This window comes from Apiotrichum porosum (assembly GCF_003942205.1).
Source record: "Apiotrichum porosum strain DSM 27194 chromosome Unknown scaffold_9, whole genome shotgun sequence".
Classification (NCBI taxonomy): Eukaryota; Fungi; Basidiomycota; class Tremellomycetes; order Trichosporonales; family Trichosporonaceae; genus Apiotrichum; species Apiotrichum porosum.
Window position 1 is genome coordinate 456,155 of NW_021167116.1, and position 22,314 is coordinate 478,468.

Consider the following 22,314-nt stretch of genomic DNA (forward strand, 5'->3'; position numbering starts at 1 on the left):
TGCCGAGGACGTCCGCTGCGAGCGTCAGCAATGGGACGGGGGGGGGGGGGGGGGGGCTGGTACTGTGCAGCTGGAACGGTTCTCGGCTGCGTAGCTGGCTCCAAACACCTCCACTCACTTGACGCCTGGATGTCACAGGTGTACATGGCCAGCTTGATACGCGGGCTCCAGTCGAGCAAACCCTGGCGAGCGGCATCACGCACACTCGAGATGAGCGCGCCGACAACGGCCGATGCGCGACCACGAGCTGGGAAAAGTCAGCACAAAGTGTCCCTCGCATCTAACCCTTGGGGGGTCGCACTCGCACTCACCCTGCTCAGCCTCGTCGGGCTTGAATTCAACACTCTCCACAACCCAAGCCATGCCGACCACGGGCTCGGAGCACAGCGGGCCTTGGAACGTCGCACGCTGGAAACCGGCCTCGATCGAGTTGTCAAAGTCACGGAGGAGACGGGCCTGTGCGCGCGCATCGGCGTCGGCGTCTTGCGCGTTCTCCTCGGCGGCAACGGCCTCGACACCCTCCGCCGCGGCCTTGGCAGCCGCGTCCGCAATGGCGAGCGCTTGCTCGGCCGTCTGGCCCTCACGGCGCGCCTCGGCGAACACGGCCTCGCGGCCGCGCAGGCGCAGCGCGCCCTTGCCCATAGGGTCGAGGAGGACGTTGGCACCGACCTTTTTGGGACCAAACGACCACACGCGGTCTGCGGCGCCCACCCACTCGCCGCCTGCCTCGTCAAAGCGCGTGGCGAGCTCGGCCCAGAACTGCTCCGGTGTCAGGTGGCGGGTCGCGCTGTCGGCAGCCTCGTCGGCGTCGGCGCGGTCCTCGTCGTCTTCGGCGTCCTCGGCTCCACGGCGGCGCTGGACCAAGAAGCTACCGATTGTGCTCTGGTGGGCGACAAGGAACTCGATGACGGCAGGAGGCAGGGGCGCGGCGCGCAGCGTAAACTCGACAAGGCCGTCGTACACGCTGCCGTGGATGGTGCCACGGGCGGCACCCTGGGTCTTGACGGGGGCCATGTCGGGGGCCTTGACGGCCGTCTCGCGGAAGGGCACGATGGCTTCGGACGCCTGGATACCGCACTTGGCGAAACGCTCGCGCAGGTCCTTGAGGCAGCGCTCGAGGTGCAGCTCACCAGCGGTGAGGATGACGTGCTCGCCGGTCTCCTGGACAATGTACTCGGCACATGGGTCGGCCTGGTTAAGGATCTGGAGGCCCTCGACAAGCTTGGGCATGTCGGCTGCAACTGTCAGCAAAGGCAGGGAAGGAACACGGGGTTCAACGCAGGACGATCACCCGACCCCACTCACAAGGGTTCTCAGGCTCAAGAGCAACGCGCACAATGGGAGCAGCGTGCATGTTGACGCCGGCAAGGTTGACGAGCTGGTCGTCGTTGCCACCACACAGGGTCGCAGTGCGGGGAACAATGCCGTCAAAGCCACCGATAGCGCAGACGTGACCGGCAGGCACCTCCTCGACAGCCACAAGGTCACGGCCCATCATCATGTACAGGTCGGTAGCGACCGCGTCCTTGATGTGCTTGGCGTTGCGGGGATGGCTGGGACCCAGCTCGGCATCGTACTTGGGCAGAGTGGCGCGGATCTTGTCGCCACGCTTGAGGGCACTGCTGAACACTCGGGAGAAGCCAAGGAGCACCTCGCTGTTGTCAGGCGGGGGAGGCGGCGCTCCGGGCTCAATAGTCGTCTCGAGGGTGAGCAAATCAATGTGCTTGGTGAGCGAGTCGGTGTCCTCGCCACCAGCAGCGCGGGCCGCGGCGGCGGCGGCGCGGCGCTCGCGCTCCTCACGGCCTCGCTGGCGCATCTCCTCGGCAGTCATCTCGCGCGGCTTGAACTCGGGGAGGTCGGCGCGGGAGACGGCAAACATCTTGGAAACGAACGCGACGAGCGGGACGTCGGCGCTCTGGTCACACTTGTACAGAGCGCGCTCGAGGTCGTTGACGGGCTCGAGAGCGGTAGTGGACGCAGCGGCCTGCTCGGGGTGCAGCATGAACGGAAGACGGACAGCCTGCGCGACCGACGGTGGGGGGATCACGTCAACAACGGCCTGGAAGGTCGCTGTGGACAGGGGCAGCCACTGCTGCATGATAATGGTGAGCAGGTTGTGGGTGTCCTTGCTCTTGAGGTCACGCGGGGCGACACGGATGTTGAGGGCCGACACAATCTTGACCACGGCATCAGGGTTGTACTCGTTGAGCACAGTGTTGTAGACCCTCCAAATGTTCTCGAGCACAAACTGGACGAACAGGGGCTTGAGAGGGCGTCCGTTGAGTGCCTTGCGGCCTGAGAGTTAGAGCCCAAATACAGCCAATGGTAACTCACCAACGACACGCTTCGTCTTGGGGTCCAAGAACCAGTCCCCCCAGAGCACTCGGCGGAGGTTACCCTCCTTGATCTTGAGCTTGTCCGCATAGAGCCTGGCAAACTTGCCCAGACGGAACGCCCAGCCATCAATGGCACTGGCAAACAGCACGTTACCGCGCTCGGGCGAAAAGTAAATGTCCTCGTCTTCGCGCTCCTCGTACTCGTGGTCTGCGTCGTCGTCGGCAGCGTCGGGGGCCTCTCCGGCCGCCTCACGCTCGGCACGCTCCGCCAGGCGCTTTTCGCGCGCCTCGCGCCAACGCAGGTCGTCCTCCATACGCTCCGAGGCGTAAAACGAGCCCATGACGGCGTTGACTTGCTCGATCAAGCGGGCAATGTGGTGGTATGCTTCTGAGGGCGAGAGCTGCAGCTCGGTAATGAGGCGGTCCATCTTGTTGATGACAAGTAGCGGGCGGAGCTTGTCGATCCATGCTTGCCTCAGAACAGCAATGGTCTGTTGTTGTCAGCGTGTGCGTTACTTGCTGAACAGCACGGCGTCCAGCAAGCAGTTGCAGGTGCAAGGAATCGCCCACTGGCCCACATGGCTATCCCTACGACCTCGTCCAACTCACCTGAGTACACACACCCTCCCACACGTCAACAAGCACGAGCGCACCGTCACACAGTCGGCTCGCAGACGACACCTCGCTCGCAAAGTCGACGTGCCCCGGCGTGTCGATGACGTTGCAGATATGCTTGGCGGGCTTGGGACCCTCGGGGGTCATGCGCATCATGTCAAAGCGGAGTGACACCTGGCATGTCAGCTCGCACGAAACGGGAGGCAGAGGAGAGGAGAGAGCAAGGACATTGGGCGGATGACCAAACATGCTCGGATCCGGCCAACCAGTATTTTGCGACCGAACAGCCCATGTACAGCTCGCGTACTCACTGCACTGCTCTCCATGGTGATACCGCGCTCCTGCTCGTCCTCGCGCGAGTCGAGGAAACGGAGCTTGCCGGCCATACGCGACGAGATGATGTTGTTGGAACTCAGCAGCGAGTCGGCAAACGACGTCTTGCCGTGGTCAACGTGCGCGACAATGGTTACATTCTGCGCGGGGTTGTCAGTATCGTGTGGGCTGAGGGACGAAAGACCACGGCCGATATCAACTCACGCGCGTGTTCTCCAGCGGCGCGGCGAATGATTGAGTCGCCATGGTGGGGATGGAAGATAGCTGGGATGGATTTGGGGAATGACAAAATCGGAAGCGCAATGTGGAGGTCTTTAAGCCATGGAGATTTCAGTGGCAACGACGGATGGCTCTATCAACGAGCGTCATTGTGGCGGCGAGTCGGTCGGATCCGAAAAGTCTCATGCATGGATGCTTTGTCTCTCTCTCTCCCCTCTCTTTCCTCTCTTTGTCGCTATGGATAGATCTTTCTCGTTACAATACACATGATTAGCTGAGTACCGCCACCAGATGGGATGCAAGGACGTCCACCTCCTCGACGGCAGCTGTGGGGGGTTCGTCAGCCAAAGCGTCTTTCGGCACCGAACACTGCCACAGCAGACACTTACCCTTGAGCACGAGCTTGATGAACCGGCCGGCGACCTCGGGCTTGTCCTTCTCCATGTGGGCGAGCGACTCGGGCTCCAGCTTCCAGAGCACGCACTCGCGCTCCGCCACCACCGTGGCGTTGCGCAGCGTGTCGGACAGCGTCGACAGGTCGCCGGCAACAGTGCCGGCCACCATGGTCTCTTGGATGGCCTCGCTGTGCTCGTCGTAGCTGTACGTCGCGCGCAGACTGCCCGCCTCGATGAGGTACAGGCCGTCGGCGTTGTCGCCCTGGTGCCACAGAACGTCGCCGGCGTGCGCGACCACCTGCTTGAAGTAAGGCGCGAGCTCGCGGAAGAAGGCGTCCTCCTCGTTCGAATACGACTCGAAGATCTGCATGAGGATCGGCATGGGCTGGAGCATCTCCGAGGGCGGGGCGGTCGTGGGCTCGTCACGGTGGACATATGCTGTTGTGTCAGTTGGTGCAACAGAGGCTGCAACTCACGGACGGGGAGTGTGTCGTCGCCAGCGCGCGCGAGGGTGGTCCTGCGCGGCGAGTTCTGGAACGACTCGGCGAGCGAGAAGGGCATGCGGTTGATCTTGGGCAGGTCGATGGTGCGCGGCTGCTCCGAGTCCGACTTGGTGCGCTGCATCTGGTTCTCGTAGAAGGCCGTGAGGTATGCGTTCTCAGTCCACTCGAGGGCGTCGTTGAGCGTCGCAAAGACCTCGACGCGCGTGCCCTCCTGGTCGGCCCAGAGGTCGACGGCGCGAAGGGCAGTTCCGACAGGCGAGTACGGATCGGCACCGCACATGACAAGAAGCACCTGCTTGGCAGCCAGGAGACGCTGGATGCGGACGAACGCCTCGGCCGAAGAAAAGTCCAGGCCGCCGACGAGGGCAAAGTCGATGATCAAGAAGCGGATGGGGTGGTGGTCGAAATGGGCGACTTCGAGGAGCTTGCGGATCTCGTCCTCGACGACCGAGATGGTGCCGAAGAAGAGGAATCCGTGGAGCTTCATGACCATGGTCTGCGAGCCGACGCGCTGGATGAACGCACGCTGCTGGCGGGGACGGCGGACGGTCGACTTTGCGGTGTAGCCGGTAAAGATTGCACGGATAGGACGGCGGCGGGAGCTCTGGATGACAAAGAAGATGCACGCGAGAATGACACCGATGAGGAGGCCAGTGACAAAGTCAAAGAGCGTCATGCACGCCATGATGGTGATGATGGTAAAGTACTCGAAGCGGTTGACGCGGTTACGAGTGTCCCAGACCGACTCGATAATGAGGTCGAGACCAAGCACGAAGATGAGGGCGCCAACGACCATGATGGCTTTGACGGGTCAGTGATGAAGAGACGAAAAGGTTACTCACGAAGGGACGCGATGACAGTAGGGCCGACACACATAACGCCAAAGGTGGCCGCTGCGAGGAGGAAACCGGACAGGGCCGAGCCACCACCAACGCGGTAGACTGCAACGTTTAGCACCTCGCAGCCACAGAAATTCACTCACAGAGGACAGTGTTGACGTAAGTGAGGTAGTTGGGCACGGTGCCAAGGAGACCCGAGAGGGTGTTGGAGGCGCCGTGGGCGAGGAGCTCACGGTCGAGGCGGACATTGTCCTCTGCGAGGGAGACGCCCAGCGCAGGGACGTTGAGGGGGACGTGGAGGATACCAAAGAAGACGAGGGCAAACTGCGTGGGCATTGTCTTCCAGAAGACGGACCAGTTGGTGTGGCGCCAGCTAAACTTTGTCGTGTAGGCCCACCACGGCTCGGTGCTCGAGCCGACGTCAAACACCCAGCCGTTCTCGCGCAGAGTGGCCATGTCCCAGCCGCCGATCAGCACGACAATGTAAAACACCACCGGGATGAAGAAGAAGTAGAGCGGGAAGATGAGCTGGTTGTGCCATGTGTGCGTAATGACGCGGAGGATGATGGCGAGCACGAGCGGGATGCCCCACAGCACAATGTGGTGCAAGTCCTGGAAAAAGTGCTTGAGCGTCTTGAAGTTGTAGTCGAACGAATTCTCGTCGAGGCCCAGAGACACTTGGAGACCAGTCACAAACAAAAAGACACCGACACCACCGATGCAGCCCACGAGAATGTGGCGGGGGAAGTATCCGATGAGCGATCCGAGCTTGAACGTGCCGAGGATGAAGAAGACAAGGCCACAGAGGATGGACCCAAAGGCGAACGCCACCATTGTCGTTGCCACAATCGCCTGGGTGTCGCTACCGAGCTCTGCTTGGATAATACTGGTGATGATGTGGAGGAATGGGACCGATTCAATCTGCATCTGTCATGGCGTCAGCATTAAGAATCGTGACGATGGCTCTCAACACGTACCGAGCCGTTACCGCCCTTGAAGATGGATCCGCCAAACGAAAAGACGAGCTGGGAGATGATACACGACATGAAGAACATGGCGACGCCGATGGAGCCAAAGTCGGGGAAGTCGTCCGAGGCCGGGAAGATGATCATGCCGTACGACACACCGTCGAGGACGTTGAGCAGGAGGCCGAGGGAGACGGCAGGCAGACACTGGATCGGCTCGGTGACACAGGCGTGGAAGACGTCCTGGGCAGTCACCTTGCCGAGACGGGTGCGTGCGGCCTCAAAGTCGATGGCGGCGCGCGATGCCCAGGCGCGCTTGGCCCCGCCGTGCAGTCCGCCTAGGAGCGGTGTGCGTTCGGAGGGAATCGTGCTCTCGCGCTCGAGGTACTGTCTAAACTCGGACGACGAGCCCATGTCCTCGTCCTCTTCAATGACCTCGTCGAGCGTGCTCTCGAGGTGGATCGTCGAGCGACCAGGGTGCGGCTGCAGGTGTGGCGGGAGGAGCTCGTCGACGAGCGTCACCATTCCCTGGCGTGGGGTTTCGCCTCCGTACCCACCGCCCTCGGTCGAGCCAGAGCCGTGGGTGGTGATGCGCTGGCGCCCCCGCTCCATGAGCATCGACAGCCCCGAGGGGCCCGAGGGCGTGTGCGGGCTGATGGGGACGCGCGGTGACGACGACAGATCCACCGCTCCGGCCGTGCTCGTCAGAGGCGACGGGACGTGGGGTCGGTGGTCGATGGAGAATCCCGATTGTCCTGCAGCAGCAGCAATCGAGCGGCCCGTAAACGACATCGAGGCAAGGCGGTTGGTAGAGTCTCTGATCGCGCGCGACGTGTGGCTGCTGCCGAGGATCGACCTTGAGATTGTCAGCACGTCCGACCGCTGCGAGGACGGAGCAACGACTCGACAGAGAGGTGAGACAAACCCCGGCGCCCGTATGCATGTACCAAGCGCACAGCAGTGGGCACGAGAAACCGTTCGTCGACATCAGTCGACATCATCTCGAATGCAGCACTTGCACCACTTTCCAGCCCCCCGCGCACACGTTTGCCCGCGGGGGCACGCCGTCGGTTCGCACGTTCTCGCTCTCTAGCACTCTGTCTCCCCCTCTCTCCCGAGCATTCCACTCACTCGTCGTAGTCTTCGTCGGTGGGCGCGAACGCGCTGTCGCCGAGATCGTCGTGGTGGCCGGCATGCGACTCGTCAAAGTCGAGGTCGTGCTCGCCCGTCGACACGACGCTCAGGCGGCGGAGCATCTTGCCGACAAACCCGTCGCCGGTGGACACACGGCGGCGGACCCCGCCGTGCGGGGACGTGTCTGCTGCGCGTGTGAATGCCGACGAGGACGCAGAGCGCGTGGTGCCCCCATGGTGGTAGGTGGGGAGGACGGGGCCGATGGAGGCTGCCGGGGTGGAACTGAGTGTTGTTGGGAGGTGCGGCGTCGCGCCTGGTTCGCGCGCGGGCATGGCGTGGAGGTGGTGTGGTCAGCGGTACGAGGTCGTTGGGGGCCCAGGCGAAGGAGGGATTAGATGTATTTGCACAAGAGTCGGGCAAGTGATGGTGATGATGGGATGCGGTTTGTGGGCGTTGTGTGTTGACAAAAATGTCTCGCTGGCCCGCGCTGGCGGCTGAGGCTCATCGACCGTGTCAGTTACGGCCACTGTGCAGCAAGAGGAATGGGGAATGATATCATACAGCTCCATCCGAGCCCCGTGACAGGCTGACGGGCTATAGAGACGCCAGACCTAGCGATAAGGAACACACCCACACCCAAAACCGCCCCGCCCTTTAACCGTCCCTCGGCAGTCGTCTCTCCACCAACAACGTCGCAGCGGTACCAGAGACGGCCGCCGCTAAACGACCACTACTGGCGCGCGCCCGGGGGCTGGCAGCGTATACATGGCCTGCCAGATGTAGGAAGAACACATACACAAAGGCGGCCGGGGCGGAGCAGAGTGTGCCGATAACAGGGGTTTTCATGGCGCGCAGATGGCGCAGGCATGCGTTGGCTACTTCCGGAGGTTTGGTCAGGACAGAGGTACAGACAGGACCCGTTGCCATTGGCCCGGCTGTGCCGTATCAAGCGACAGACAGGACTGGTCCCCATATCTATGGCCCTCTCAGACACGCAACCCCGTGTGGTTCGTTCGTTTGTGAGAAAAACTATTGATCAAGAGCACAGACGGCGCCATGCGACGACGTTGGCGCAGCGCCGTCTCCCGAAACGTCCAACGTACGGGACAGAGCCGGGCCGCGCACCTGTAAGGGAGGACAGACATAGATCCAGAGCGCCAGGTTGAGTGACATGTCGGCGTCGCACCAGGCCCGATAGTCTCGGCGCCTGCTGCTGCGGGACGACGCTGGTATGCCGAGAAGGACGACGCTCGCGCATGGGTGAGTCTTGGCCCTCTGGCATGTCGTGTGGCCATTGGACGCGGAGAAAAGGCAGCCAGCTGTGTTTCACATATTAATGTAGTGTGTAGAAGTAGAGCTGCCTAACTTCACACAATCTGTCTAGTGTCTGAAAGAAGGCATTCGTATGGTGTTTCTAAATGAAATGCTGTTGTAGCGAGTGCCAGCACAGCAGCACGGCTCGTTATTTCGTACTTTTGTTGTTGTCGTTGTTATTTTGTTATTTATTTGGTTTTTATTTGATAATGTTGCACTCCTATTACAATGCCTGGGGAGTAGGGCTAATGAATTGTCAAATGAATTGTCAAACACCACTGCCAGGCCTTCTAGAAGGGGTGGTCTCTGAACGGCAACAAGTCCTAACGTGCTGTTCGTTCAGCCTGCCCTCCCGAACGGTGCAGCACACCGCTGTCCGCAGTAACCACTCTGCAACACGATTGCATTGTTGTTGTTTTTTGGCTTGGCACTGAGGTCAGCCACATTTCAGTCACGTATCCATCCACACGTCCACCACATGCACCAAGCCGCTGCCGCAGCAGACGATCGCCTCCCGCGTTCTCCATCTTGAACGCTCGCAGCTGGAGCGTAGAAGCGAGCAACACACTCAAAGTCTTTGGACGGGGTTGTGCGTCGTGACCAGGCCAGGATCGGAGCGGGGATCGGCAGATCTGTGAGATTCAGAAATGCCAAGGCAAACGAGATGGAAGCTCATGTCCATCCTTCCTGGCGTTCTCGGCACCCTTTGGGCAAAGGCACCCGTTAACGCCTGGTGCCGGCTCTCCGAGACGACATACGACATGGCGCCGCAAATGTCATGAACAGAGTGGCGACGGATCTGACGGGAGATATGGGTGCAGGACATGGGTACTCACTGATCACTGACGTACGCACGCCAGTTACTCACTCGTACCCGTTTGTTCATAACGTACCGGGCCCACGGGATGCCGTCGACAAGGAGTACGACGGGCCTGCACACTGTGCCGAAGCTGCGCAGCGAGCATGCCCCGGAGTCAAAACACGCGGCAACGACATGTTCCCCGTCGCCACCTTGTTGCCGTGGTACCAGGACCTCATCGGCAACTCATCACACCGCATGCCATGTCTAAAAACGATACCAGCACAGGCGTACAGGAGGCTGTGCGTACAGAAGCGTCCGTGTGTCTACGGAACACAGCTGGCGACGTTACCCAGAAGGAGCGCAGCAAGCCATCTTCTTGACAAAAAAAAGAAAGAACCCGCCCTCTATTCAGCCCTTCATTACCAACCGCCGAGACAGTCCGTCACGCCGGACGCCTCAATTGACGCGTCTTGAATGCCCACGCCCGCGCCGCGGTCAGCGGTCGGTCTTTGCCGCTGTCATTTGCTAATGTGCCCCGCGCTCCGTGCAGCCGCTGACGTTGCTCGGCTTTCAAGCTCCCCCATGGCTCGCGTGACGGGCATGTATGTCTTTGCGTGCAGCACTTTGTCAGCGATCAGCTGGCCAGCTGGCCAGCTGTGCAGCTGTGGCGGGCTGCGAAAGTCGAGTGGGTCAGGTGCGCCAGGCGCGTCGTATGTGGCCTAGGGATCATTCGCCCAAGCGGCGACCCAAAGGCCAGAGGCCAAAGGGCTCGGCGAGCTAGGTCCACTCTTAGCTAGCGAGGTAGTCTTGCATCCTATGCTTTTATCCTTGGCCGTGCGGCGGTGCGCGTATCCTGCCAGCGGTCAACACACACACAGGTGGTAACGTGTGCCTGTTGGCAGCAGCTTGGCAGGCCAGAGCCAGAGCCAGAGCCAGAGACAGCGCGACTGTCGGTGCGGTGCAGGTATGCAGGGGATCTGCAGTACCTCTTCGCCAAACACCTGGTACCTCTTGCCCAACACCTGGAGCACCTACGTACCGTACCTACGGGCTGTGCTGCACGCACGCATGGGTCAAGTCCTCAAGTCAAGTCAGACGACCGCGTCGGCCGGAATCATGCAAACGGCGGCGGCCACTGCGCTGGATCCTGCATTGCTGTCAATAGCAGTTGCGCACAGCCTGCAGGCGTCTTCCAACGCCTGCGTCCGGGGGGGGGTGGGGGTTGTCATGCATCCAGGACGGCTGTTGAATGTGTTCATGTGCTCCACATTTGACAAACGCCTCTGCAGCCCACCTTGCAATCCTGGGTATACAGTGGGCGGGCGGACGGGGCGGGGCAGGCGTCTGCTCGTGTGGGTGTGTCCGACGGAGGTAGGGAGGCGTCCCTTCTCCGCCACAACGAGGGCATCGGTCCTGTGCGCCTGTGCTGCCTTCTGTGACGCAGGAGACGGCAAACGTCGTTGTCTCCGCGTGCGCAGCAGCATGGACCTCCAGACGCCACACCACCACCTCCAGGAATGCAGCAGGATTAAAGGATTGCGAGAGGCCATTGTAGGGCCTGATGCGGGGGGGGGGGGGGGTCTCGTGCAGGGCTTTGCGCTCCGTTTTCTTTTCTTTTCTTTTCTTTTTTGGTTGGATGCCGTTGGACGGTCTCTCGTCGTTTCTAATTAAAAAATAATGTCCACGTCTCTCTCTTTTTCCCTTTGGCGCATACGGTGGAGCGGTGCTGGCTGGCTGGCTGGCTGGCTGTGCGTGCGTTGGCTGCAGGCTGCAGGCTGGATGGACCCTAACGAAGGGGCCTAAATTCCTTAGATCCATTTGCCTTTCCTGCGCTGCACAAACTAGTATAGACTTAAGTTGGACGTCGTCGGCCGCGCGGCCTGGCTGGCTGGGCCGCGCGCACTGATCGAAAGTCGTTTTCGGCCATGTCCTGCACGCGTCCTGTCCGGTGTGTTTGGTCGGAAAAGAAAAAAAAAGACTCTTTTACCTGCTAGGCACCTGCGGAAGACCCGGGCCACAAGGAGAGCGAGCCTTTGCACCGTATGTCTGCGCCGCCAGAGATGCCGGGCTGGTCTTTGTGCCTCGCTCTATTGTGCCTCTTGGTGTGCAGGGCTCCACATACGAAAAAAAGCATATGCGCAAATGTAAACAAGCGGCGGGCACACACAAACAAATATGGAAGGAATGGCCCTTGGGGTTTGTTTGTGTATGCGGGGGGCACCAAACACTCGGACGAACAAAACGAGCAGCAGTTCGTGGCCAGGACATGGACAGGTGAGAGAGAGCGGTGGCGCCGTTAATGCAAGAGGCTACCGGGCTACCGAGCTACTACTGGGAGACACGTCTTGCGGCGGGTCGGGGGGCGCGGGGCGGGCGGGTGGGTGCGGGTGTGGATGGGTGTTGCAACATGGGTTGTGGCGTGCCGACGTAGGCGAGTCCCTTGGGTGTCAGGGGAGCGCGAGCAAGAGAGAGAGAGACAACTAGGACCATCAGGTGTCACTGAAGGTTCCTGGCTCGTGCAGGAGGCACCCATTACCCAAACCCGTGCAGCGCGTGTGCCAAGTGCGCGTCCGGGTGCACGGAGCCCTGTTGCATCGAGAAAGGAAAGAGCGCGGGCGGGCGCGGGGCGGGGGGGCTGTTTGGTCCTGTTTGGTCCCAAAAACCCATTCCATCGCTCCCCCTCCCTCGTCGTCCCTCCCTTGCTCGCTCTGTGCTCTGTGCACACCACTGGGCTGCAGAGCCTGCACAACCTGCTAGCTGCTAGCCTGCACTCTGCTCCGCGCGCGCGCGCCATGTATACGACAGTACTGTCCTGTCCCATAGCACACCCTCCCTCTCCCAACATTGCTCTCTCTGCCAGCCACCACAACTTACATTCATCGCTTCATCTCTAGCATCTCATATACATCACACAACACCTCCTCCTCCTCCCTCGCTCGCTCAGTCTCTTGGATTGCATACATTACTGGCACCGACAAACGCCCCCACCGCACAGCTCAGCCCTCATCGCCACCACCACCACCACTACCTGTCTCTACCTCGTCTCCGAACAACTTCCGGGACACACCCACCCTCCAGGCTTTGACAGCCATCCCAGGACGCATCTCCGCCTCCTCCTCATCTCACACCGATGCGTCTGTCCGCCGCGGTGTTGGCAGCCGCTGCCATCCAGGCAGTGAGCGCTGCAACTGCCGAAGAATGGCGGTCTCGCTCCATCTACCAGTGCGTACCCAACTGCTACAGTGACGAGACAATGGCTCGTCGACGAGCTTCCCGCTCTCCATCCTCCCTTGTCTTCTTCTGGGCGGTCATCGTTAGCCGGCTGGGTGGGCCGCGTGGTCTTGTGCTGCCTGTTGCTCGAGGGTTTCGTGCACGCTGCGGCCGCCAGCCGGCGCGGGGCACGGACACTGCTTGCTTGGTGGTGGGCACACACGACCGCCAACAGCAGCAGCGGCATGGCCATGCGCACGACCCTCGCTGGTGCAGAGAAAGGAAAGAAAGGAAAGAGAGAGAGGGGCCGGCGGTGGCGGCGGCACCCCCCCACGCCATGCCGCCCGCGCACAAGGCGCCCTTTTTTTGCTCTGTGGTGTTTCCTTGCATCTGTTGCATGCGACTGACGCTGTCACTCCAGGATCATTACGGACCGTTTCGCGCCCGTGTCCGACACGGCCCCCGCGCTCACCTCGCCGCTGCCAGACGACTGTGACCCGGGACAGCAGACGTGAGTGGTGCATGAGTGCATAATTGAATGGTTTCGTGTGTGCCATGGTTTCGGATGTGGAACCGATCAGCCGCTTCATATGAGGCGGCGCGGCGTCTGCGTTTGGCGGCGTTGGCTGCGGGCATTCTGCAAATGCAAAGGATAAGGGATCCGACGCTAACAAATGTCCACAGCTGGTGCGGTGGTACCTGGCGGTCTATTATCGACAAGCTCGACTACATCCAGAACATGGGCTTTGATGCCATCTGGATCTCCCCAGTCAGCAGTGCGTTTTCCGTTGGCATACACATACAGAGGGGCTATTATTGGCCCACTGCTGCGGTGTGGTGGTGGTGGTGTTAGGGAACGAACGACGCAAGCTGACCATACCCTCCTTCCCTTCCACAGGAAACATTGATGTCCAGACCCCTTACAACTATTCCTATCACGGCTACTGGGTCAATGACCCAACAAGTCTCAACCCCCGCTTTGGCGACTCGGATGACCTGTTGGCACTGTCCGACGCCGTGCACAAGCGTAACATGTACTTGATGGTGGACATTGTCGTCAACAATGTGCCCTCGTTGGACAACACCACCTCGCAGACTGCCGATGCCCTCGTGGCCGACGATTCGTTCTGGCAAGACCCCTCGTATTTCCACCCAATCTGTAACATCGACTACGACAACCAGACGTCGGTCGAATACTGCTGGCTCGAAACCACCAACGTCTCCCTCATGGACGTCAACACGGAAAACGCCTATGTGATTTCGACCCTCCAGTCGTGGATTACCAGCTTGGTATCCACCTACAGCATTGACGGTCTTCGCATCGACGCTGCCAAGCACGTCCCGGGCACCTTTTGGCCTGGATTCTGTGGCGCTGCCGGCGTGTTCTGCATTGGCGAGGTGTACACCTCGGACATTGGGTTTGGGGCCGAGTTCCAGACCGAGGGCTGGATGGACTCGATTCTCGGATACCCATACTACTACGGTCTTATGGACGCCTTCTCCGTCGCCCCCATGGGTAACATGTCGTCCTACATCACCATTGCCCAATCGGTTCTCAATTCGTTCCCCCACCCCGAGTACCTGGGCAACTTCCTCGAGAACCACGACTTGGCGCGTTTCCGCAACCTCACCGTCGACCCCCGTCTCGGCCAGAACGCCATGGTCGCACAGTTCCTCTTTGAGGGGATGCCCGTCGCCTACTATGGGCAGGAGCAGGACATGGCCGAGGGCAGTAGGGACCCGTACAACCGTGCTGCCCTCTGGCCTCTGGGTTACGAGAACGGCACCACGACCGAGCTGATTCTCCGCCTCAACACCATTCGCCACAAGATGATCGAGCAGAACATGACCTGGAATGGCGAGACCTACATGGATGCCCGCTCGTCGTTTATCGCCTACACCGACTATGACGTTGCCATCCGCAAGGGTCCCATCATCTCTGTCCTCACCAACCGCGGCTCGCCCACCCAGAACGTGTCGTTTGGCGTCCCCAGCACCGGCTGGGCACGTAACGAGGCGGTGGTCGACCTCCTCACCTGCAACGAGTTTGCCACAGGGTCGGGCGGCTCCATCTCCGTCTCGTACTCTGCCGATGGCTACGGTGGTCTCCCTTACGTCTTCATGCTCGTCTCGGACGCGAGGACTCTGAACATTTGCACAAACGACGAGATGGGCATCCTCTCGGGCACTGCTGAAGTGCCCGTGGGCGCCGCAAGTGCCAACTTTCCTTCCACCGCCATGATCCTCGCCGCGACTATTGGCGCCGCGTCGCTCGCACTGTTGTGATAAACAGAAGCGCACAATCCCCGGCATCCCCTAGAACCAACCCCTCCCCCCCAACCTCATTTTCGCATGGACAATCGATCTCTCTTGCTCTTATGCTCTCTCTCTCCCCCACGTATAGCCCGGCTTCAATTACCGCCAGTCATTACCTACCCTGCACCCAACACTCGGCACTGCCCTGGTTGGCATTCTCTCCCCGCGCACGTCCCTTGCTGCCAACGAGCCCCCGGCTCGGCGCACCCCGTCGCTATATCCTCTTTCTCTCTTTCTCTCCATGGGATGTTGTACACTATGCAAATGACTAAATGATTACAGTGGTGGTAGTGTTGGTGGTGGTGGTGGTGGTGCTGGAAACGGTCGTCGTGCTAATGGTTGCTAGGGTGCTAGACAGCAGCAGACGTCTTGACGCGCTTGGCAGCGTGCTCTGCCACATTGGACTTGCGCTTCTTTGCAGGCCGCTCTGCTGGAGCTACGACGCTCGCGCTCGCCACCGCCACATCCATACCAGCAGCGGCGTCGTCTCCCACGTTCTTCCCAGCAGCAACAGTGCCTTGACCTCCGACTTGGCCACGGTCGGGGACAACGTTGCCCCGCCGACTGGCAACGTGCTGCACGCTCGTGTTACGCCCCGTCTCGAGCCCGAGGGGGCGGCGCGAAAACGTGATCTGGAGGAAGGGCCGGTGAGTCATCTTCGGCCTGGGCAGTGAGTGAGTAAACGTAGCAACAAAAAAAAGGTAGACGACCGCGACGTACTTGAGCTTGCCGGACAGGACGCGCGCGAGGCTCGGGCCGGCGGCCTCTTCTCCACCGCCGCTGGGAAGCAGGCCACTCTCGGTATACTGCCACAGGCCCGTGGCGGACTTTTGCCGCGTGTATGTGCGCTTGACGCTTTCGGCCACGCTGACGAGGCGCGGGGCCGCGAGGGTTGCCGGGTGGAGTGTGGATGCTGGGGACTTGGAGGACGAGGAGGACGAGGAGGAAGGCTGCTTGTCATCGTCCTTGGCTGCGGGCAAGGTATGCAGTACCAGCGGGGTATCGGGGTTTTCCTGTTCTGTTAGAGATCTGGTTTCGCACAGCAGTCACGGGTGTGCGAGTGGAAGAGGGGCAAGTTGGGGGAGGACGATGCGAGGTAGCACCGCGCGACCTGGCGCAAGTCGTACAACACCCATGACGAAGGATGGAGGATAGCGGGCTCGAGGCGTCGCGCAAGGAGTGTACCCACCCTGAGGAAGTTGACGGCAAACTTGGTGTACGAGGCCACGCTGCCGCCTGTTGTGATGCGCATACGGTGGGGTTCTGTGGCGGTCATGGTGTCGACTGGGTAGACGATATAAGGTGCCAACAGGTGTGCACCTGGGTTGATTCAGAAATCTCCTCCCAGTCAACAATACATGGAGGCACGGAAGCATTTGTGTCCAGGACATTACAAAATCCACCTTAAAACGCTCTTGAAACCATTTTACGTCATTGTAATCCCCACTCTAATTGCTCCCCCAGGCTGAGTTTTCCAAACCAACCACCCCGCCCGCGTTTCCTTAAACGGCCCTCCCACACGACGTGGATTAGCGTGGTGCACCACGACGCGCGCGCACTGTCTCGCCCAAAAGTCGTGTTCTGCCAGCTTCGACAGACTTCACAGGACTTCATTCCACCCCTTTCACCCACCCCCCACCTAAACAAGTCCTAACAGCCATGTCGGTGCAGGACATCCCCGCCGGCCAGGCCGTGTACGCCCAGGACGAGGTGCGTCGCTGCTTTCAAAGTCGAAAGTAATTGTGTGCTGACACTTGTCCTTGCAGAATGGAAGGCCATTCATCATTGTCCGGTATGTTGCGGATGAGCAAGCAAGCGCAAGAGCTCGCGCGGCGGCATGATACCTTGACGCATGGGCATTGTGGCCGCCGGGTCCTATACGCGTGTTTGGCTACCACGAGCTGCACGCCAAACCAGTACTGACATCTCCAGCGAGCAGGGCAGGAAGGTCCGCACTCACGGTCTCGAGGCTATCCGCGTACGTTCCACACCCAGATGACTGCACCTGTCAAACTCACGCGCTGACACGCTCTACGTACAGTCGCACATCCTCGCCGCCCGCTCCGTCACCAACATTATCAAGTCGTCGCTCGGCCCCCGTGGTCTTGACAAGATCCTCATCTCCCCCGATGGTGACATTACAGTCACCAACGACGGCGCTACCATTCTCGGCCTCATGGAGGTCGACCACCAGATTGCCAAGCTCCTTGTTGAGGTGGGTGTCCGGAGCAGTGAGAGGGGGACCAAGGAGAGCGGTCGCTGGGCCTTTACCCTCGTTGCGGCGTCAGCTGCATGCTCCTTCCTTGCCCCGCCTCCGCCGGGTCTCTTTCGAACGGTGCTGACAATCAGGTGTCCAAGTCGCAGGACGACGAGATTGGTGACGGTACCACTGGTGTTGTTGGTGAGTACCTGCACTTTGCGGGTGGACGCAGGCAGTGCGGTTCCGCTGGAGACGGCCAGTAAATGTTGGACCTCCAGTGACGAGTGTGGAATGGTGGCGAGATGCGCCCTCACCATGCCCGCACCCGTCATACCCCCCCTCCCCCATCCGTGACGCTGTTGCTAACTTGAGCAGTCCTCGCCGGTGCCCTCCTGTCTTCGGCCCTCTCGCTGATTGACCGCGGCATCCACCCCATCCGTATTGCCGACGGTTACGAGAAGGCGTGTGAGATTGCCGTTGCCGAGCTCGACCGCGTCGCCGACGAGATCACGTTCAGCCAGGAGGACACCTCCAACCTTGTGCGCACTGCCAAGACCTCGCTCGGCTCCAAGATTGTGTCGATTGCCCACGACAAGTTTGCCAACATTGCCGTCGACGCCGTCATGTCCGTTGCCGACCTCGACCGCCGTGACGTCGACTTTGAGCTCATCAAGGTCGACGGCAAGGTCGGTGGTGCGCTCGAGGACACTTCGCTCGTCAAGGGTGTCATTGTCGACAAGGACTTTTCGCACCCCCAGATGCCCACTGTCGTGCGCGACGCCAAGATTGCCATCCTCACCTGTCCCTTTGAGCCTCCCCGCCCCAAGACCAAGCACAAGCTTGACATTGAGAGCGTCGAGGAGTACAAGAAGCTCCGCGAGTACGAGAAGGAGAAGTTCCTCGAGATGATCAGGATGGTCAAGGACACTGGCGCCAACCTCGTCATTTGCCAGTGGGGCTTTGACGACGAGGCCAACCACCTGCTCATGCAGAACGAGCTCCCTGCCGTCCGCTGGGTCGGTGGCCCCGAGATTGAGCTTATTGCTATTGCCACCAACGGCCGCATCGTGCCCCGTTTCGAGGACCTCTCGGCCGACAAGCTCGGCAAGGCCGGTCTCGTCCGCGAGCTCTCGTTCGGTACCACCAAGGAGAAGATGCTCGTCATTGAGGAGTGCGCCAACTCGCGCGCCGTCACCGTCTTCGTCCGCGGCTCCAACAAGATGATCATTGACGAGGCCAAGCGTGCCCTCCACGACTCGATCTGTGTCGTCCGCAACATTATCAGGGATAACCGCGTCGTCTACGGTGGTGGTGCCGCTGAGATCTGCGCGTCGCTGGCAGTTGCCAAGAAGGCCGACGAGGTGCGTGACGGTGTTACTTTTGTGTGTGTTCTTCTGTTGCTGACATGGTTTCTTTCCAGACCGCCAGCATTGAGCAGTACGCCATGCGCGCGTTCGCCACCGCCCTCGACTCTATCCCCCTTGCCCTCGCCGAGAACTCGGGTCTGTCCCCTATAGATGCCCTCTCGGCCGTCAAGGCCGCCCAGGTGAAGGAGAACAACCCCCGTCTCGGCATTGACTGCATGGGCTACGGTGACAACGGTGAGTAACAGTGGCAGACGGGTGTTCGAAGGTGACATTGCCTGCACCCGTCTCAACCCTCAGAGCCACGAGCTCCTTCTTGGCCCTCACAGGTCGCGAGTCATCGCATACTGACGCGTCACAGACATGTCGAAGCAGTTTGTCATCGACCCCCTTATGTGAGTATTTGACGAGGAGAGAGAAATACCCCGTCCACAAGACTAACAAACCCCCAGCTCCAAGCGCTCGCAGCTCCGCCTGGCAACGCAGGTCGTGCGCATGATCCTGAAGGTCGACGATGTCATAGACGGCGTAAGTCCTGACCGACCGCGATTCCTGCTCCCCCCAGTGACAGCCACGCTGACCAGTGTCCCCGCAGAGCGCCTTCAACAACGAGATGATGTAAGGACTAGAGAGAGGATTTTAGTGAGACATGTCATTATACAGCAATTTCGCCCCGAGAGCATGCCGATTTGGATCCCGCCGTGGGGGGCTTTGTTAGGGCGCTGCCTACTTGCGCATATGCATGCGCAGTTTGATATATGGGTGTCGCGGGGTGTGTGGGTTGGGGGGAACGGCGTTTGCCACGGCAAAGGAGGTGGGCAAGGCGGACGGCATGGAGGACAGACAGAAGCACAACGGGAAGCTCGACAGTCAAGACCGAGAGTCTGGCTTATTGGCCTTGTGGGTGGTTGCCTTGGGCCTGTCGCTTTTCGGGCCTGTCCTCGTTGCCTTGGATGCGATAGTTGCAACGGCCACGGCCGACTCTCCATGACGACAGTGCTGCCACGGAACCTATGCGCTCCGTTGGGGAACTGAACGTGGCGGAAAGCCTAGTTTCATTCTCCACTTTTACCTCGTCTACTGGCTCGTCCTTACATCCGTGGCTCTGGTAGACTCATGGCACATTGTTCATCCACGACCGCACAGCGGCCGGCTACGGTATATATAACGACCAGTAGTGTGTCTAGAAGATTAGACAACTACGAGAAGTCTAATGGTTTCTACTCGTTTGACGACTGTCCGGTGCTTGCCGGTGTGTGGTCGCTTAGAGAGCGCGGCGGCGGCGCTTGCAGCCCTTACCGCCGTTGCCGTTGCCGTTGCCGTTGTGGGAACCGTTGTTGTCGGTCGAGTCACCGGGCTTGGCAGTAGCTGTGCCACTGGCCTGCCCCTCGCGAGTGGCCGTGGACGTGGCGTTGCCGTTGTCGTTGTCGTTGGCGAAGCAGCTCAGCGTCTGGAAGATTTGGACGGCCAGCGACGGCGACTCCTCAACCTGCTCACCCAGAGGGAGCAGGCAGGTGCCGCATGCAACCATTTGCTCGCGCAGGTTCTGGGACGCGGTCAGCAAACGTGCTCTTGTCTAGTCCAAACTGAAAAACAAAACCACTCACGCCACAAAGCGCCGTAGAGCATGCCTCGGTGTCATTGAAGACGTTGAATTCGTCGACGCACAGTTCCACCAGCTGGGGGTACAGGGGAGCACAAGTGGCGTTGCAGGTGGCGGCACAGGCAGAGTCGCAGAGGGCGGGAGTGGTTCCATTGGTGGAGTTGGCGCCGCCATTGTCAGTGTGGGGGCACGTGGACTCCTTGTTGATGTTGAGAATCGCGCGTTGGCCGTCATCCAAAACGTCCGGGTTCTGGGCACTGAGGCACCCGACACAGTCGGACATGTCTTGGCTGATCTGTGTCACGTTAGGCGTGCTCTCTCTCTCTCTCTCTCTCTCTCTCTCTCTCTCTCTCTCTCTCTCTCTCTCTCTCTGTCCATCTGTCTCTCTGTCTCTCCTTCTTGACAAGCTCAAACTTACCGTGCAAACCACATTCTGGCACGCCTCCGTGCCGTTTAGAATGGCACCGGTGTCCTTTTCAACGCACGCCTCGAGGATCGCCTGGCTGACCTTGTCACAGGAAGGGTTGCACATGTCGGCAGGGGACCCGGTGCTGTCCGCCGTGGGTGCGGATTCGGCGGCGGTAGGGGTAGGGGTAGGGGTAGTAGCGGGGCACTGGGCGTCCTTGTTGATCTGCAGGATATTGCCCTCGGTGTCGGTATAGTTGTACGTGATGCCAATGCCAGGCATATGGTCCAAACAGCGGACACAGTCAGTCACGGCCTCGCCAGGCTGTGTCAAGTTAGCCAACGTCGACGAGGCTCAGCGTTCAACGTACCGCGCAAAACACCGCAAGGCACTTGTCCGAGTTGGCGTCAATCACTTCGTTCTCGTCGACGCACGCCTGCATGAGCTCCAAGCTGAACGAGCCACAGAGACATGGGTCGTTTGGGTCCGAGGCGGGGGCTCCAGTAGAGGAGGCGGCGGCGCTGGTCGCGACTGTCTCTCCGCGAGGGTAGTAACCTGAAGCGGACGCCGAAGTGGCGAGTGCAGCAAAGATGGCAATGCCAGTGGTGAAGTGCATGTTGGCGTTGTCTCCAGGTGTTTTATGCTATGGTTGATCGGTTATGTGTGTGGTTGTATGTGTGGTTGAAAGAGGACAAGATGCAGTCTGGGGGGAGTGATTCTCGTTGACCAGGACGCGTCCTTTTATCCCCTTTTCTTGAACACCCAGTATCCTGCGTCAAAACACACCAGGAGTCGCAGTCACACCCGTAGAGGAATGCAACAGCAGCTGACCGCCTGCGGTGTTTGGCAAAGGGAAGCAACACAACCAGTTGGCAGTGCAAGGGGTTCCGACGGCGAGCAGGTCTCCGGCGGTGAGGTGGGAGGGGCACCCAGCTTGACCTGCACCTCTGTCGCCAGGTGGTCAATGCCAAGCCAATCCAAAACGACAGCGCCTTCCCCCGTAACTCTACGGAAACAAGGCACCGACCTCTACGACGCGTCCAGAGGCCGCACGGTTGGCCGCGGATTCCGGTGCTCTGGCTCACGGCACGCATCGCATGGGAGAGAATGTATGTGAGAGTATGCTCACGCGTACAGTATCTGCCTGTGTGTGGCGATCACAGGTCTTGAAGTGTGGTCGTGTGGCAAGCCCACACGACCGAGAGAAGTGTACTGGTGGGGGATTTTGGCCGATTATCTGGCATTTTCTCGATGATCGCCCAGGCAACGGAGCCATCTTTGGCCCCGCCAAGACTCCCCGGGTTCACCGGAGTACTCCTTACTTACACTGCAGCGGTCTTACCTTGTGGAGTATTGGACAGATCGCTCTCGCCATGGCAACAGGCTTATGGGAGGCGATGACTTCAACATGCTCACTATGCATTGTTAATTGCCACATGTCGAAACCCAAAACTGCCACTACCCCGTTTCTCACAGCCGCTACTCTCGGGTAGCCAACAGCCTTGATTGATTAACAAGGTCTGCTGTGCGTCGTGTGAACTATAACCTGTACAGAGGAGTGAGGGTCTTGACTACAACTGCAACTGCTCTTGCACTCTTCGCACCCAACCGACATGTATACACGGGTTCACGATAGAGGCAAGTTCAGCGTCACTGGACGGGCAAAGATGTGATCAGTAGCCGACGGATAACCCCTTGCGTCGGAAGAGACTTGAGCCTTCCCCCCCTGTTGCAGAACACGTCGATCTTAAGTGGCGACT

The 22,314-nt window shown here is 60.0% G+C and overlaps 6 protein-coding genes across 6 annotated transcripts; 2 read left to right on the forward strand and 4 right to left on the reverse strand.

The window, feature by feature from the left end:
• Positions 1–24: 24 nt before the first annotated feature.
• Positions 25–3,530, reverse strand: RIA1_2 (Cytoplasmic GTPase/eEF2-like protein (ribosomal biogenesis); the record flags this gene model as incomplete). The annotated part of the gene is made up of 8 exons (XM_028624704.1): positions 25–56; positions 119–247; positions 312–1,235; positions 1,306–2,295; positions 2,335–2,827; positions 2,946–3,125; positions 3,263–3,424; positions 3,489–3,530. The coding sequence occupies 8 exons, from the start codon at positions 3,528–3,530 to the stop codon at positions 25–27; spliced, it is 2,952 nt and encodes a 983-aa protein (XP_028474872.1).
• A 243-nt stretch (positions 3,531–3,773) lies between these two features.
• Positions 3,774–7,671, reverse strand: EHS24_009420 (uncharacterized protein; the record flags this gene model as incomplete). The annotated part of the gene is made up of 7 exons (XM_028624705.1): positions 3,774–3,829; positions 3,893–4,336; positions 4,375–5,202; positions 5,244–5,342; positions 5,384–6,167; positions 6,218–7,061; positions 7,337–7,671. The coding sequence occupies 7 exons, from the start codon at positions 7,669–7,671 to the stop codon at positions 3,774–3,776; spliced, it is 3,390 nt and encodes a 1,129-aa protein (XP_028474873.1).
• Positions 7,672–12,585: 4,914 nt separating this feature from the next.
• Positions 12,586–14,951, forward strand: EHS24_009421 (uncharacterized protein; the record flags this gene model as incomplete). The annotated part of the gene is made up of 4 exons (XM_028624706.1): positions 12,586–12,677; positions 13,087–13,176; positions 13,350–13,441; positions 13,564–14,951. 4 exons carry the CDS (start codon positions 12,586–12,588, stop codon positions 14,949–14,951), a joined length of 1,662 nt encoding a protein of 553 aa, XP_028474874.1.
• A 380-nt stretch (positions 14,952–15,331) lies between these two features.
• Positions 15,332–16,257, reverse strand: EHS24_009422 (uncharacterized protein; the record flags this gene model as incomplete). Its single annotated transcript, XM_028624707.1, has 3 exons — positions 15,332–15,644; positions 15,702–15,994; positions 16,171–16,257. The coding sequence occupies 3 exons, from the start codon at positions 16,255–16,257 to the stop codon at positions 15,332–15,334; spliced, it is 693 nt and encodes a 230-aa protein (XP_028474875.1).
• Positions 16,258–16,640: 383 nt separating this feature from the next.
• On the forward strand, positions 16,641–19,167 carry CCT5 (T-complex protein 1 subunit epsilon; the record flags this gene model as incomplete). Its single annotated transcript, XM_028624708.1, has 10 exons — positions 16,641–16,691; positions 16,748–16,773; positions 16,914–16,959; positions 17,023–17,196; positions 17,340–17,382; positions 17,557–18,542; positions 18,602–18,782; positions 18,907–18,940; positions 18,998–19,073; positions 19,141–19,167. 10 exons carry the CDS (start codon positions 16,641–16,643, stop codon positions 19,165–19,167), a joined length of 1,644 nt encoding a protein of 547 aa, XP_028474876.1.
• Positions 19,168–19,809: 642 nt separating this feature from the next.
• On the reverse strand, positions 19,810–21,170 carry EHS24_009424 (uncharacterized protein; the record flags this gene model as incomplete). The annotated part of the gene is made up of 4 exons (XM_028624709.1): positions 19,810–20,091; positions 20,153–20,443; positions 20,567–20,878; positions 20,925–21,170. The coding sequence occupies 4 exons, from the start codon at positions 21,168–21,170 to the stop codon at positions 19,810–19,812; spliced, it is 1,131 nt and encodes a 376-aa protein (XP_028474877.1).
• Between the last annotated feature and the right edge of the window lie 1,144 nt (positions 21,171–22,314).